General features: G+C 41.4%; 2 protein-coding genes across 9 annotated transcripts in view; both read left to right on the top strand.

The window, feature by feature from the left end:
- The window catches only part of SNCAIP (synuclein alpha interacting protein), a 258415-nt gene that overhangs the window by 152423 nt on the left and 89609 nt on the right, over positions 1-16383 (top strand). The gene's annotated exons all lie outside the window — the stretch shown is intronic.
- Positions 13227-14198, top strand: ANCV1R (ancient vomeronasal 1 receptor). The gene has a single exon (NM_001367924.1). The coding sequence runs from the start codon at positions 13227-13229 to the stop codon at positions 14196-14198; it is 972 nt and encodes a 323-aa protein (NP_001354853.1).

Genomic DNA, 16383 nt, shown 5'->3' with positions numbered 1-16383 from the left:
GAAATGGCTTTTTGGATCCCTTTCACTTAGCACTTAAGTTTTATTTTGTAATGTCTCCAAGTATTCTCATGAAAAAAAAAGTATGATTATGTGTACCAGAGGCCCTTATTATCTGAGAATAATCAGGAGAGGAATAAAAGCCCGCTTAAAAAGTGAAGTCACTAAAAACTTGAACATGTTTTCATAGTAAATAGTAAAATACACAAACAAAATTCACATCATTCGAATCTCTCTTGAAAAATTAAATAGAAATTATGGAAATAAGTCCATCTATGCCTCAGTCTGTATTTAATGAGACCTAGGTTAGATCTTTAGAATGAATTGCCTGTTAATTCTTTCAACAAAATTATACATTTATGTTACATGACATCCTTTATTTTGTGTTCGTCTTTGTAGTACATAATGATGGTCATTTTTGCAAACAAAAGAAAAAGTCCTTGTGCTTCATCAAGTTATCCAAAGCCTTATCTTTACCTTTTACTCATCAAATCATTCTCTTGTGAAACATCTGTTACACCATCATCCTTGTTGATGTGTTTCTGGAATTATTAACCCCTCTAACGTTTTCCAGTGACCTGATGTGTATTTTAAGCAGTTACTCAACACAATTTCAGACTTCATGGATCCTGATCTTTTGCAAGCTTTGCAGTTTTGCTTCCAGTCCACTTGCATTGTATTCGTGTTGCATTGAAGGAGGGTTGGAAACATCCCACAGCCCGTGTGGGACTGGTTTCCACAGATGTTGATTAATGGATATAGAGAGATGCTGCTTGTAAGCAGAGTGGGATGTTGAGGGCAGAGTGGCTAAAGCAGCCCATTCATGAATATTTTCATATTATGATGACTTTTCTATCCCTCTGTAACCTGGAAACTGTGGGAAGTTGGATAAGCAGGCTTCCTTGAGTGGAGTTATTGTCATCCCTTGATGAAGAGCTCTCTCACTGACCTTAAGGCCTCCACATGATCTTGTTCAGCATGTTTGCTCATGCAGTCCCCTGGGTTTTCCAGATCAGCTTTTCCATCAGTATCATTTGATCTACTTCCACATAATCAGTTTCAAATGACAGACCAGACATAGAAGAGAGAAAGATCTTTCATGTTTCCTCAGCCCTATGTCAGCACAGTCAACTTCTAATCTTCTATAAAACTGGCTGGTAATGATTTTGAAAGGGTGACCCTTGTAATTTTCCAGCACTGAAGGATGGATACAGTTTGGGAACAATGGAAAATGGAGGGTAACATGTGTGAATGTTTTCAATTCCAGCTGCAGAATCCTGATCTCATAATCATCACTGACCTTGATACATTGAGTAATTTTTTTTTATTATCACTGGGGATATTGTAGTAGATCTGTAGTAAAAATAATAATAAAAGCAATAACAACTAATTTCTGTTGAGCACTGTTCTGAGGACCTTGCCTCTGTGATCTCATTAACTCTTTACAAAACCCTCAGAGTTACCATATGATCCAGCAATCTCACTCCTGGGAATATATCCGGATAAACCTCTAATGTGAAAGATACATGCACCCTAGTGTTCAGAGCAGCATTGTTTACAATAGCCAAGACATGTAAGTAACCTAAATGTCCATGAATAGATGAGTGGATAAAGAAGATGTGGTACATAGGACTATTACTCAGCCATAAAAAGAATGAAATAATGCGATTTGCAGCAACATGGATAGACCTAGAGATTATCATACTAAGATGAGTAAGTCAGGCAGAGAAAGACAGATATCATATGGTATCATTTATATGTGGAATATGTTTAAAATGATACAGATGAACGTATTTATAAACCAGAAATAGACTCACAGATTTCAAAAGCAAACTTACAGATACCAAAGGGGAAAGGGCAAAGGATAAATGAGGAATTTAGGATTAACATATATACACTACTATCTACAGGTTCCCTGGTGGCTCAGATGGTAAAGCGTCTGCCTACAATGCAGGAGACCTAGGTTTGATCCCTGGGTCGGGAAGATCCTCTGGAGAAGGAAACGGCAACCCACTCCAGTACTCTCGCCTGGAAAATCCCATGGACAGAGGAGCGTGGTAGGCTACAGTCCATGGGGTCACAAAGAGTTGAACTACTATATACAAAACAGATAAACAATAAGGACTTACTGTATAGCATAGGGAACTATATTCAATATCTTGTAATAACCTATAATGGAAAAGAATCTGAAAAAGGTATATATATTCAGATACTTGTATATATATCTAACTGAATCACTTTGCTGTATATGGGCTAGGTGTGTGTTAGTCACTCAGTCGTGTCTGATTCTTTGCAACCCCATGGACTAGGCCCTTCTGTCCTTGGGATTCTCAAGGCCAGAATACTGGGGTGGGTTGCCATTTCCTTCTCCAGGGGATCTTCCCAACCCAGGGATCGAACCTGGGTGTCCTGCATTGCAGGCAGATTCTTTACCATCTGAGCCACCAGGGAGGCCCTGTATATCTGAAACTGACACAACATTGTATGTCAACAATACCTCAATTAAAAAAAATTTTTTTTAAACCCTCAGAGGTCAAATTCCTATTTACAGATGAGGATTCGAGTCTCTATCACTTACATGCCTGTGATCGTTGGATGATGGAGTAGAGATCTGTCAAGAGTGTGAGGTGAATATAAATGTCATTGTCCTCTGAGGTACAAGGATTACCACTATAAATCACCACAGGGGATATTTTGGAAATTCAGAAATCGGGGTATTTTTTGACCCCAGGAATGGAGCAGATGGTGGAGAGCCAGGTTTGTCCTCTGTGAAGCTCAAAGATGTGCAGGGAACTGCTGACTAAAGAGAACTGAAGTGAGTTCGAGCAGGGAAATTTTAAGGCTTATCAGTAGAAATGGAATGTGTGAAGTCAGAGAACTCATAGGAACGTGTACTGGTTACCAAGTGCAGAATCAGCTTAAATTGGAGAGGAGGAAACTGGAGAATGTCGACATGTGACTAGGTAATAAGGGAGCGAGCCAAGGACTCAATTGGAGCTTGACGAGTGAAGCAGCAGTCCAACTGAGGCTAAACTGAGCAAGAACCATGCTCAGAAGCCTTGGAAGTGCTCCCACCCACCCCACCCCACCCCCGCCATAATGATATAATGATAACAAAGGCATGCACATGAGTTGAATAATGTAGCAACTTGTGCTCCAACTATCTTCACCTTGGAGGATGGAGTTTGGAAAGTTTGATATTTGAGTCACAGATGAACTATATGGTTGAGAGGAAAAGAAGCTATGTTTGAAACATTGAATTTCTAGGTACCATGGCTTCTCTTGTTTGTCTCCCTAACTTTGTTGCACTTACTGCCAACAGTTCAGGAAGTCACATATCCATGCTGTGTAGCCTGTTCTACCCGCTGTCATTGCTTCCCAGAAAGGATGTGGTGTGCAAGTGACAGAGTTCCTTCCCTGGGAGACTCTGTGGGAGGAGGCTGAGACTGACCAGGGCCCGATGGTTGAAATTTGCTCCCTTTACCTCACCTGGAAGAGTCAGGCCCAGGAAAAGGGAAAAAAATGTGGAACTAGAAGTAAGCCTGAGTGTTTAAACTGAGGATCCAACATGACTTAAGTACAAAGGGGAAAAGGAAGAAAGAAAACATAATCCCTATTTGCCATAGCTCCTAGGATGGTGCTAGAAACTGGTGACGACTTGTAGTGCGTCTCTTGATTGATTTTAGATGATTTGAAGCTGAAAAATGTCCTAGAGCAACCCACCACTTTTAATTCATCTAAAAAAATAAGCATCTGTGTTCAGCTTCTTCTTGTTCAGATATTTGACACAGTTGTGAGACTTTTTTTTTTAATTGAAGTATAGTTGATTCACAATGTTGTATTAGTTTTTTGTGTATAGCAATAGCGGACCAAGACCTTTGACCTAATTTTTTATTAGACCCTTAAAGGAAAAGGAGGAAGAATATCAGACAAGTCCAGGTGTTACTGAATTTATTAGTAGAAGCTGACCTTAGAAGAAGTAGAAAGTTGTGGTGAGTTAAGAAGTAAAAAGAGACATGAATGCAGATGCCCCTCTTGAGATGTTCAGATGAAAGGAGAGAAGAGATGGGATGGAATCCAAAGCTGGGATGGGGTTTTTTGATTATTATTTATTTGGCTGCTCGGGGTCTTAGTTGCGGCATGGGGCATCTTCCATCTTAGTTGCAGTTGTGAACTCTTAGTTGCAGTATATGGGATCTAGTTCCCCGACCAGGGATTGAACCTGGGTCCCTTGCATTGGGACCACAGCGTCTTAGCCACTGGACCACTAGGAAAGTCCCTGGGATGGGTTATATTTGTCGGGTTGGTGAGACTTGAGGATGTGTGTGGTCAGGTGCAAAAAGACAAGACTGATGGGTTTAATCCTTAGACAATAGAGTAGAGATATAGACCAAGGGACTTAGGGCTGGAGTCAAGCTGGGAGAGGTTGGGGGGAGTTTTCCACAACTGCCTGCCAAGGAACTGAGCTTAGGCTGCAGAGACAGTGCATTTGGAATTCCAGCCTTTGGCAAAGAGCCATGTAGCACCTTCCACTTACAAACAAAAGCACCTCTATGACTGTCTTACGATTTTAGGAAATAAGTACTCACAAAAGCTGGCAGTTATACCAGACTTTGTAGCCTTCAGACTGGGTTCATGATTTCATTTGACCTATGCTAACCTTATTACACACACCATACACACACCTCATATGCATACAAACATATGGGTATGCTTGTTTATACACACACTTATATACATACACATAGAACTATATATATTTCATTGTCTCTAAAAGAAAGTGAAAGTCGCTCAGTCATGTACGACTCTTTGCAACCCCATGGACTGTAGAGTCCATGGAATTCTCCAGGCAGGAATACTGGAGTGGGTAGCCATTCCCAACCCAGGGATTGAACCCAAGTCTCCTGCATTGAAAACAAATTCTTTGCCAGCTGAGCCACCAGAGAACGCCAATATGTAAGTGTTAGTGAAAGTCATTCACTAACTAAGTGAATTCATTAACTAACTAAGTCAATTCACTGGCTCTTTGCAACCCCATGGACTGTATGTAGCCTGCCAGGCTCCTCTATCCATGGGATTCTCCAGGCTACCCACTCCAGTATTCTGGCCTGGAGAATTCCATGGACTGTATAGTCCATGGAGTCGCAAAGAGTCGGACATGACTGAGCGACTTTCATTGTCTCTGGGAAACCTTTATTAGGAATCTGAGGCTAAGAGCAGATATGACCTGACAAACCTTTCACAGTCTGTTCGTGATTTAACCCAGGTCTTATAGCTTCGGATTCCTAGAGACAGACTTTGCCATTCTCAGAGGCTGGCCTAGGGAGTGTCGTGTGTAGGTTCCTAGGGACATGTTCGGATTCCCGCAGACAGACTTGGCCATTCTCACAGGCTGCCCCAGAGAGTAAAGTCCTGTGCAGGTACTGCCCGCTCCACTTTACTTCCTGCTTCTGCAGGCCTTTCAGCCTCAGACATGGGGGCCACTCTTCTCGGCAATGGCAGCTCCTCCCCTCCTATGTTCTGATGGGGAGGCTCCCCCAGATTCTGCCCACAAATCTTCCCCATCTTGGGCCCTTTCTTTCTACATGCAGCAGGAAAGACCCCCACCATGGTCCTCATTCCAGCAGACTGTTTCTTCACGGCCTAGTTCTCCAATTCTCTCAGCTTTCTCTGCTACCACATTTCTTTCAGCTTTGAATCCAGTATTTGTCCCCATTCCCGCTCAAGGCCCTGCCCACCCCCTGCTCTGTGGAGCCCCGTAACCCTGGTGGGACTCATGATTCAGTCAGGCACGACTGAAACCAAGCAGGCAAGTTCCTCAGCTCTACTGAAGCTAGCAATTCCTTTTCAGTTACTGAGAGGATTTGAGGAGAGAACATATGCACAGGGTCCAGCTCAGTGCCAGGCTTAATCAATCCGAGCTCCCTTTCCCCACCAGAGTGGCCTGGAGCTCTTACTCACATTTCCCAGCACTTAGCACACTAATATAATTAGCAACATTAGTATATCTAAAAGGCAATTACCATTTAATTGCTCTGGCCCCAGCCAGCCTGAAGTTGCTCTCCAGTCACTTCCAATTTGGAGCTAGGGTGTTTTCAGTCTTACCCAGGCCAATCACAAAATCACTGCCTTGGAGAGAATTAAAACAACCTACAGGCAGCCATTGATTACGAGATAAAGGATTTGGTAATTTCCTCCATTTCGTTCTATATAAAAATGCACATATCAATTTGTTCCTGGCCACAGACAGCTTCAAGCAGCATCTCTCTGTGACTTAGTGGATTATCCTGCTTGGCAAGAGCAGCGCCATGCAGAAAGTGTGCCCTTCCCCCATACATGCTATACTGATCATCACAATAAATCGGTGCCCTCCTGTAGATCCAGACTTAGAATCAAGTTTCAGGCATCTCTTCTTAAAAGACATTGATTTGTATTACATACTCAATTTAAAGGAGTAAATGCCCTTCCCTCAGCCTGCAAGATTTGTTTATCTTAGCGCTACTGTGAGAACTTAATGCCCAAATGAAGGCAGCGTGTTTTATTTCTTCTACTCCCACCCGACATTGCATAAAGTTAACAGCAGCCTCTAATCATGAGGAACCCAAAGTAAATACTCTGAGATTTCGAATCCAGATCTTTACTATTAGAATCGCACATGTGCATTTGAGGAAACCTAGATTGCCTTAAGCCACACGGAAAGCATTTACATCTGAGCCACTTTACATGTGATTGCAAGTTAAAGTAAATTCTAAATAACTTTAGCAGTTTGCGATTTGGAAAACAGCCTGGGCCATATAAATTCTCCTTTAGTTCTTTTTCTGTTAAATCTTATGCCAAAGTAAATCGAAGCTGTAGAGAACCTTTGAACTCCTCAGTTCTCAAATGACCTCAGTGAAGTTGGATTGGCAGAGCCAGTGTTTAGTTTCCAAAGGAAACAGTTTTTTTTTTTTTCTTTCCTCCTTGAAATGTACACAGGACGGTTACCTTCCTTAAGGGAGGATGCAGTCCTTGGAGGAGGAGGATAATAGGTGGGCTTCCTGGGCCCCCCTGCTTTGGGCCCTATTCCTGCCTCTCAGAAAGGGGCTTTCTGCCGTCAGCAGCTCATCACCGCAGTTCCGGGGGAGCCTTGGGGTTGGCACCCAGGTTTCTTAACACCTCTGCTTCACAAGTCAGTCAGCTTTGCTTTCCCCCTTCCCTTTCTCTTTCAAAAAGATCTGTTGAAAGCAAAAGGTCTGAGGTTCTGTGCCACCTCTTCCTGCTGGGTCTCCACGCTTCAGTTTCCTTTCCTGTGAACTGGAGATTAAAAATGGATCTGGCCACAGGGGGTCTTCCCTTCTCTTGAGTGTTTTATTCTTGTACTCATGACCACACAGTTTATCACATTGTATTATTCATGATTTATTAGTTATTAGTAAATAATTTATTTAAATTTATTTTAAACGATATATACGTGTGTGTGTATGTGTATATATAGTAGGTTTGCATGTGTGTGTGCTAATTCCCTTCAGTCATGTCCAATTCTTTGTAACCCCACAGACTGTAGCCCACCAGGTTCCTCTGTCCATGGGATTCTCCAGGCAATAATACTGGAGTGGGTTGCCATGCCTTTTTCCAGGGAATCTTCCCGACTGCAGAATCAAACCCACGTCTCTAATGTCTTCTGCACTGGCAGGCAAGCAGGTTCTTTATCGCTAGCACCACCTGGGAAGCCCCGTTCATGTAATATAAATAATATATATTAACATAGCCTTAAACTTCAGTGTGTGCTTACGACTAGACCGCACACCTCTTGAAGCCAGGGACAGCGGCCTCCATTTCTGTGCACCACCCTTGGAGTCCAGTGCTGAGCTGGACACACAGTAGTTCTCGGTAGACAACCAAGTGAGGCAGTCTTACAGAGGTGCCTCCTTAGCCATACTGTGCCATGGTTAACAAAAGCGTTATCCATCAGTCAAGACAACGTTCACAAAGATCAGTTTTACTCCCCTTATATTTTAATGTGTGCTGTTTTTAATAGACACCCATCAAGATATATAAATAACCTTGAAGGGAAAAAATGACATTTATATTTTACACTTTTGCTGTGCTGCCAAGGAACATATTACATGTTTGCTAATCCTTTCAAAAACAAATGTTTATGTAAGCCTTTAGAGAAGGGGGTTTAAAAAACATTTTTACCCTTAGACCTCAGCTCTGAGAGTATTTGCCATAAATTGTTACTATGTCAGCATATTTGAAAAATTGCATCACATAGACAATTTCTTAATTCCCTACTGCAAAATTAAATCTTAAGGTGGCTGTATGTTGTCTGCTATTTAGGGTTGTTTTTCAAGAATCTACAGACTCAGTCCAGGTGGTCATTGTGCCTCTGCTTAAATATGGTCAGGAATGGGGGCCTCTCTTCTGCTGGTATCAACCCTTTTCTCTTTCATGTAAGGCATCTTGAACTGGTGTACAGAATGTTTAAAGATCTTTATGATATTCAAGAGTGTAAATGCCCTTAATGTATGTTATTATTATTGAAGGAGAAGGGAGGGACTGCTATCCAAAAAATCTACATGACTTGTGTATTATAAACCCAAGAAAACTCTTATCAAGAGGTGCATATTATGGGCTCTATAGGTTGGGTGTACCAATTGTAAATGATTAGGAAACTGTCAAGAACCATCAGCAGAAAACCCACAGTCTGACAGCACTGTGGAGAGGTGGTGGTTAAGAACCAGTGGTTTCAGAATCAGTCATACCTGACTTTGATTCCTGTAGCAGCTTTGACCAATTTGCTTTCCTCTCTGGTCTTTTACTGTCTCATTAGTGAAATAAGAATGATATTAAGGATTAAACGAGATCACATTTATAAAGCAGAACACCAAAACAGTGTTTGGCCAAATTTATATTAAATAAATGGTAACCAATATGAGCAATATTATTGTGTTATTACTGTATTATTGTTATTATTATAAATTCAGAGGTGCCTGCTTGACTGCAGTTGACACTGAGGTAATGGATGTTTCTTAGGGAAGAAAAATGTGGTGTGGGGACTGAGTTGGCTACCTGTCTTAACTGCCAACTGGGGAAAAGGAGTTTAATAGGAAGTGTCAGCCCCCAAGCTTACCTCCCTTGGGTGGAATTGTAAGGTCCAACTTTCCTACTTGTTAACACTGCTATAAACCACTTACACATACCCTTATTGAAAGGGTTCAGTTCAGTTCAGTCCCTCAGTTGTGTTTGACTCTTTGCAACCCCATGGACTGCAGCATGCCAGGCTTCCCTGTCCCTCACCAACTCCCGGAGCTTGCTCAAACTCAGATCCATCGAATCGGTGATGCCATCCAACCATCTCATCCTCTGTCAAGCCGTTCTCCTCCTGCCTTCAATCTTTCCCAGCATCAAGGTCTTTTCTAATGAGTCAGTTCTTCACATCGGGTGGCCAAAGTATTAGAGTTTCAGCTTCAGCATCAGTCCTTCCAATGAACACCCATGACTGATCTCCTTTAGGATGGATTCATTGGATCTCCTTGCAGTCCAAGCGACTCTCAAGGGTCTTCTCCAACACCACAGTTCAAAAGCATCAATTCTTTGGTGCTCAGCTTTCTTTATGGTACAACTCTCACATCCATACATGACCACTGGAAAAACCATAGCTAATACTGATCTTATCATTATGTAGGTAAAATACCAGCTCATATCTTATCACTCTATTCTGTATTTTTTGGTCAGGCCAGTATTGTCCTAGTGAAACAATTCCTCCCCCACCAAAAGCCCTGAGTTGCAGCATTTGCTGATTTCCATGGTGTAAATCAGATTGATTATATTCTTTGCAGCCAAAGATGGAGAAGCTCTATACAGTCAGCAAAAACAAGACCAGGAGCTGACTGTGGCTCAGACCATGAACTCCTTATTGCCAAATTCAGACTGAAATTGAAGAAAGTAGAGAAAACCACTAGACCATTCAGGTATGACCTAAATCAAATCCCTTATGATTATACAGTGGAAGTGAGAAATAGATTTAAGGGACTAGATCTGATAGATAGAGTGCCTGATGAACTATGGAATGAGGTTCATGACATTGTACAGGAGACAGGGATCAAGAACATCCCCACAGAAAAGAAATGCAAAAAAGCAAAATGGCTGTCTGAGGAGGCCTTACAAAAAGCTATGAAAAGAAGAGAAGCAAAAAGCAAAGGAGAAAAGGAAAGATATAAACATCTGAATGCAGAGTTCCAAAGAATAGCAAGAAGAGATAAGAAAGCCTTCTTCAGTGATCAATGCAAAGAAATAGAGGAAAACAACAGAATGGGAAAGACTAGAGATCTCTTCAAGAAAATCAGAGATACCAAAGGAACATTTCATGCAAAGACGGGCTCGATAAAGGACAGAAATGGTATGGACCTAACAGAAGCAGAAGATATTAAGAAGAGATGGCAAGAATACACAGAAGAACTGTACAAAAAAGAGCTTCACGACCCAGATAATCACGATGGTGTGATCACTAACCTAGAGCCAGACATCCTGGAATGTGAAGTCAAGTGGGCCTTAGAAAGTATCACCTCGAACAAACCTAGTGGAGGTGATGGAGTTCCAGTTGAGCTATTCCAAATCCTGAAAGATGATGCTGTGAAAGTGCTGCACTCAATATGCCAGCAAATTTGGAAAACTCAGCAGTGGCCACAGGACTGGAAAAGGTCAGTTTTCATTCCAGTCCCAAAGAAAGACAATGCCAAAGAATGCTCAAACTACCACACAATTGCACTCATCTCACATGCTAGTAAAGGAATGCTCAAAATTCTCCAAGCCAGGCTTCAGCAATACTCCTGATGTTCAAGCTGGTTTTAGAAAAGGCAGAGGAACCAGAGATCAAATTGCCAACATCCGCTGGATCATGGAAAAAGCAAGAGAGTTCCAGAAAAACATCTATTTCTGCTTTATTGACTATGCCAAAGCCTTTGACTGTGTGGATCACAATAAACTGTGGAAAATTCTGAAAGAGATGGGAATACCAGACCACCTGACCGGCCTCTTGAGAAATTTGTATGCAGGTCAGGAAGCAACAGTTAGAACTGGACATGGAACAACAGACTTGTTCCAAATAGGAAAAGGGGTACGTCAAGGCTGTATATTGTCACCCTGTTTATTTAACTTATATTCAGAGTACATCATGAGAAATGCTGGACTGGAAGAAACACAAGCTGGAATCAAGATTTCCGGGAGAAATATCAATAACCTCAGATATGCAGATGACACCACCCTTATGGCAGAAAGTGAAGAGGAACTAAAAAGTCTGATGATGAAAGTGAAAGAGGAGAGTGAAAAAGTTGGCTTAAAGCTCAACATTCAGAAAATGAAAATCATGGCATCCGGTCCCATCACTTCATGGGAAATAGATGGGGAAACAGAGGAAACAGTGTCAGACTTTGTTTTTCTGGGCTCCAAAATCACTACAGATGGTGACTGCAGCCATGAAATTAAAAGACGCTTACTCCTTGGAAGGAAAGTTATGACCAACCTAGATAGCATATTCAAAAGCAGAGACATTACTTTGCCAACAAAGGTTCGTCTATTCAAGGCTATGGTTTTATCCTGTGGTCATGTATGGATGTGAGTTGGACTGTGAAGAAGGCTGAGTGCCAAAGAATTGATGCTTTTGAACTGTGGTGTTGGAGAAGACTCTTGAGAATCCCTTGGACTGCAAGGAGATCCAACCAGTCCATTCTGAAGGAGATCAGCCCTGGGATTTCTTTGGAAGGAATGATGCTAAAGCTGAAACTCCAGTACTTTGGCCACCTCATGCGAAGAGTTGACTCATTGGAAAGGACTCTGATGCTGGGAGGGATTGGGGGCAGGAGGAGAAGGGGACGACAGAGGATGAGATGGCTGGATGGCATCACTGACTCGATGGACGTGAGTCTCAGTGAACTCCAGGAGTTGGTGATGGACAGGGAGGCCTGGCGTGCTGCGATTCATGGGGTCGCAAAGAGTCGGACACGACTGAGCGACTGATCTGATCTGATCGTGTAAATACTTCCGGGATACCCAGTTTCAAGCTTCCAAGCAACTGCTCCATAGTCGCTGGTCACAGAGTTGGGAAGAGATGCGCACAGCTGCTCAAGTCAGTGTAAGCTGGCTCCAGAGCACCACTGGGTCAGAGGGAAGCATGTGATGCGACAGTACAAGATAGGATGATTGAAAATGAAATTTACAAGCATATAGAATAGAGGGAAAATAGTTTGTCCTGGGAATGACCAACAGAATTCATCCAGAAAGTGATTACTTGAGCAGCATGTTTCACTGCTGTTTTTCTGTCCTTGCTCTGTACTCTGTAGTCATACTGAGGGCAGAAGTCTTTTCCTAGCTGCCTGTGCTCAATTGGCAGTGGGGTGCAGAGGTGGAGGGTTGAGTGGTGGTCTCCCTAATGACTTCTGAACATCAGATTGTTTCTTTAACCAGTAGTTTAAAGATTTGGTCTTGGACATAGTGCCCACGTTTGTAAAAATGTCTCCCTTCCTCCCTTCCCTTCTCCCTTCTCTTCCCTTCTCCCTCTCTCCCTGTCTTTATTCCCTTCCCTATGACCTCACAAGTATTTTCTATCATCTCTTTTGTAATCCTAACAACCCCCAAGAGATCATCAGAACAGGTAATACTACTCCTGTTCTGCAAAAATGGTAGAAACATTAGAAAACTGCTATACTTCATAAATTTCTATCATGTTATTAATGTCATTGGTAATACATAATTTTGTTATTTGGAAACCTTCACTGTTACTCAAACACCCCCACTTCTGTAATATTTTTTGAGTCGAGAGGGTCATTTCAACCTCTGGCCACCTTTCCTTTGTTGTCACACAGTTAATTTTCTTCTCTCCCTCATGGTTGTTGGAAATTGTATCACACTGTATCTAGGAAATTGCATTACAGTGCTATAAATACATTTCTGAGAACTTTTAATTAAGTGATGATACCTAGAACTTTCTCATTATAGTTAAATCCCGAGAGATGATAAAACAGAATCCTCTTGAGAAGCTGTTTTGTTTCCAGTGGCCCAGCACTGAACAAACATAATTCTGTTACAAACCATCTCTGAACTATTAGAGTGACACCAGTGGAGGAGTGTGTCAATGTAGTGGCTTCGAAAAACCCAGGTCTTCTTACTAAAGACTTCTTAAAAGCTTTCCAAGTGCCTTATGACTCAAACTGAAGAAGAAGCCATCTGAGCTCACTGACTCGCCATTTACCATGAAGTCCTCTGTGGATGTGCTTGAAATCATCACTTGCATCCTGCTAATCCTTGTGAGCTTTATCGGAAACCTGTGTTTATTTTATTCTACAAGGAAGTGTATGACTGGACGTCTAGAGACATCCTTTCTTCTGATTTTCAGTCTTATATTTGTCCACCTCATTAAGAACCTGGTGGTGAATGTCATGAAAATTGTTTATTCTTCTGGTTGCATGTTGGATTCAGCTGGCTGCAAAGTTCTGCGCTTCACGGCAGCTCTGACGACATCCCTGGCCATCTGGTTCATGTTACACTTTGCATTGCTCTACCACCAGAAGCTGTACCAGACTGTCCGCCCCTTGAGTGAGCCTCCAAACCCGGACCATCAGAAGCATTCCTTAAAGGTGGTTTCTGCACTTTGGATGACAGGCGTGGCAGTATACCTCCCAGTTTTACTCTATACTAGGAAATCAGAATACCTGAATGCAGGAAATGATACAGACCCCTTGTCAACAAACAGGATTCACAGGGATTGCCTAACTGACTTTGGAAACAAGCAAGTAGAGTTTTACTATGAGGAAGTGTTTTTGGTTCTGATTGATATTCTTCCTTTAGCCACCTTAGTCTTTGTCTGTTTCTGGATGTCTTTTCTGCTTTCAGAGAGAAAGAAGATGACATATGGTGACATCTGGATTGGAGACGATGATTCAGAAATTGAAATCCTTAGAGGGGCCAAGTTTAGTATTTTATTAATGTGGCTGATCACTCCACTTTGGATTTCTCATTTTATCTTAGTCTATTTCTTGAAAGGCTTGGCAGCCTGTGTCTTTTTTCCAGCTGTTCTCACAGCCCTCTCTTCAGGCTTCTCTGCACTCAGTCCTTTCCTGCTTATGCTGGTGAATTACAGAATGAAGTTGGTGTCCTTCTGTGATGCCAAAGAGAAAAAACGCACACCACCTCCTGCAAATGTTATTCTCTCTCCATATGCTTAATGGCAAAAAAATCTCTGCTTTAACTTTGGGGAGTCAGACCAAACTTCCACAACCCTCATCAACAGATAATTTCTGAAAGAAGGACTAAAGACTGACTTTTCCTCAAAAAAAAGACTTCTGAGGGAAACAGTGCAAGAAGAAGATATTTGAACCTGAAGTTATTATAAGTTGAAGAAAAATAGTCATCTCAACATTTGTGATTTCAGACAATACCACAGTTTTTAGTGTAGAACCCAACAATGATCATAGTCTGGAAGTGAACTCAACAGTGTATTAAGTATTTACTGTGTGTAAGATACTATGTTAAAAAGCAGCATATTGTAAAAACTGAGGATTACACTGCCTAGCTGAATTCCTTTAAAGGTACTTAACAGTAATCTTGTGTTTTCATCTTGTGTTTTTTCTTGACATACTATGACATACATTGGAAGTGCATTAGTATAGTATACAATGTTCATTTTTGCACTTTTAATCACGATACCTCACCTAAACTAGAAGCAGATTCTGTTCATTTGCCTTCCTCTAATTATCTTTAGTAAATTTGGCTAGAGAAAACCATTGGATGAAACAATCAGTGCTTGCTAAATCATATTCTTTCTGTATGTACAGATGTGTAAATATTTGGTTACTACAGACATTTAACCCACTCTTCCTTCTTAATCACCTTAACATGCAACTTTACTCCTCTTCAGAAAAAAAAGAGATATTTATTTTAAGAGACTTTATTTCCTCTTTTGGTTATTAAGTTGGTACATTTTAATTGGAAGAATTGACAAGTATCCATAATAATCTATTTTTCTGAACTTGGATTTAATAAAAATAAGCACATTATAATTTAAAATACATGACCAGGATTTTATTTTTTACAGTTAGCCAGTATAATCATTTGGACTGCTTCAGATTCAATAAATAATAATTTTATATATCTTATGATGCATATATGTTGTATAAGCATTGAATTTTAAGTTAATTTTTACTCGATTCTTGCATTTCATTTTCCTTCTTTATGAATAGACTTAACTTTATGAATAAACATAACTGCATTATGGTTCTAGTGACTGGATGCCCCTAAGTTGGGGTTCTTGCTCTGAAAAGGTTCCTTCTGAAATTTTAAACCTGGATCTCATTAACAGGAGAAACGTAGAACATCTTTGTTGCTGTGAAGTGCTATGGAGAAAGGAATTTTTAAAGTAACCAAGGCCCAAATTTTGTAGGGTTCGGTAGGCCGATGTCTTGTCCCTTGCATAGCACTGAGAATTAAAATACACACACACACAGACTGAAGACCTTCTGAGGTTTCTGGGTGGTCTTCATGGGAAATGCTTAGTTGAGTCCACTGAGGAAGTTTAATCAGAAGGGCACTATGCATGGATCCTATATAATGAAGTTAACATCTGTGGAGATGGGGGATGTGGGGAAGAGGTCACCATCTTTTAATTAAGTGCAGATGTAGCTGGGGCTGGGACCAGCCATTGATCTTAGGTAGTAGCTCTCAAATGTGGTTCTGGGACCAACAGGATCGGTATCATCTGGGAACTTGTTAGACATGTAAATTCTCAGGCCCCAGCCCAGAGCTACAGTTTGGGCAATTGGACCCAGCAACTTGTTTTTAATAAGCCTTCTGGTTGATTCTCATGCAGGCTGAACTTTGAGAACCACTGGCCTAGAGTTACTCAGAAGTTTAATCCTCACAATGAGAAGTGTGAGAAGGAAGCCAAGATGATGGACACCTGATGTAGTCTTTAGTGCTCCTGTACACATTGCTGTTATGTCTATTGCTCTCTAAAACGGGAATCAGGATTGTCATCTGTGTTGCATACATTCTCAATAACAATTGCCAAATAAATCCACTGTAAAAATCAAGCAATCTTTGCAGAATCAAGAGGAAAGCATGACCACTTCAGGTGTGCCAAAAATCTGGAACTTGGATTTGGAGAGTTTCCGGTGCATAACTGAGTAATGGATCTAGTTCCATAGTTGCTTTCCAGGAGTCAGTGTAAGACATGGCTGGCGGACACCCAGGCTGAACTTCCCAGTGCTGGAAATGTTTCCTTTTCCTCCTCAGACATTTTCTTTTGGTTTGGGCCTCATTAGGTCATAGTTTTGTCCGTGTGGAATTGATGTTTTCATGTACAACAGAGAGTAAATCATATTCTCACTGAATGAACCACATTCCAGTTCACTT

The sequence above is a fragment of the Bos taurus genome, chromosome 7, assembly GCF_002263795.3.
Source record: "Bos taurus isolate L1 Dominette 01449 registration number 42190680 breed Hereford chromosome 7, ARS-UCD2.0, whole genome shotgun sequence".
NCBI classification, from domain to species: domain Eukaryota; kingdom Metazoa; phylum Chordata; class Mammalia; order Artiodactyla; family Bovidae; genus Bos; species Bos taurus.
The sequence above is the reverse complement of the archived record's forward strand: the minus strand, read 5'-3'. Positions and strand labels throughout refer to the sequence as shown.

Excerpts from the sequence above, each read along its gene's own strand:
- ANCV1R (NM_001367924.1), top strand. The coding sequence starts at position 13,227 with ATGAAGTCCTCTGTGGATGTGCTTGAAATCATCACTTGCATCCTGCTA.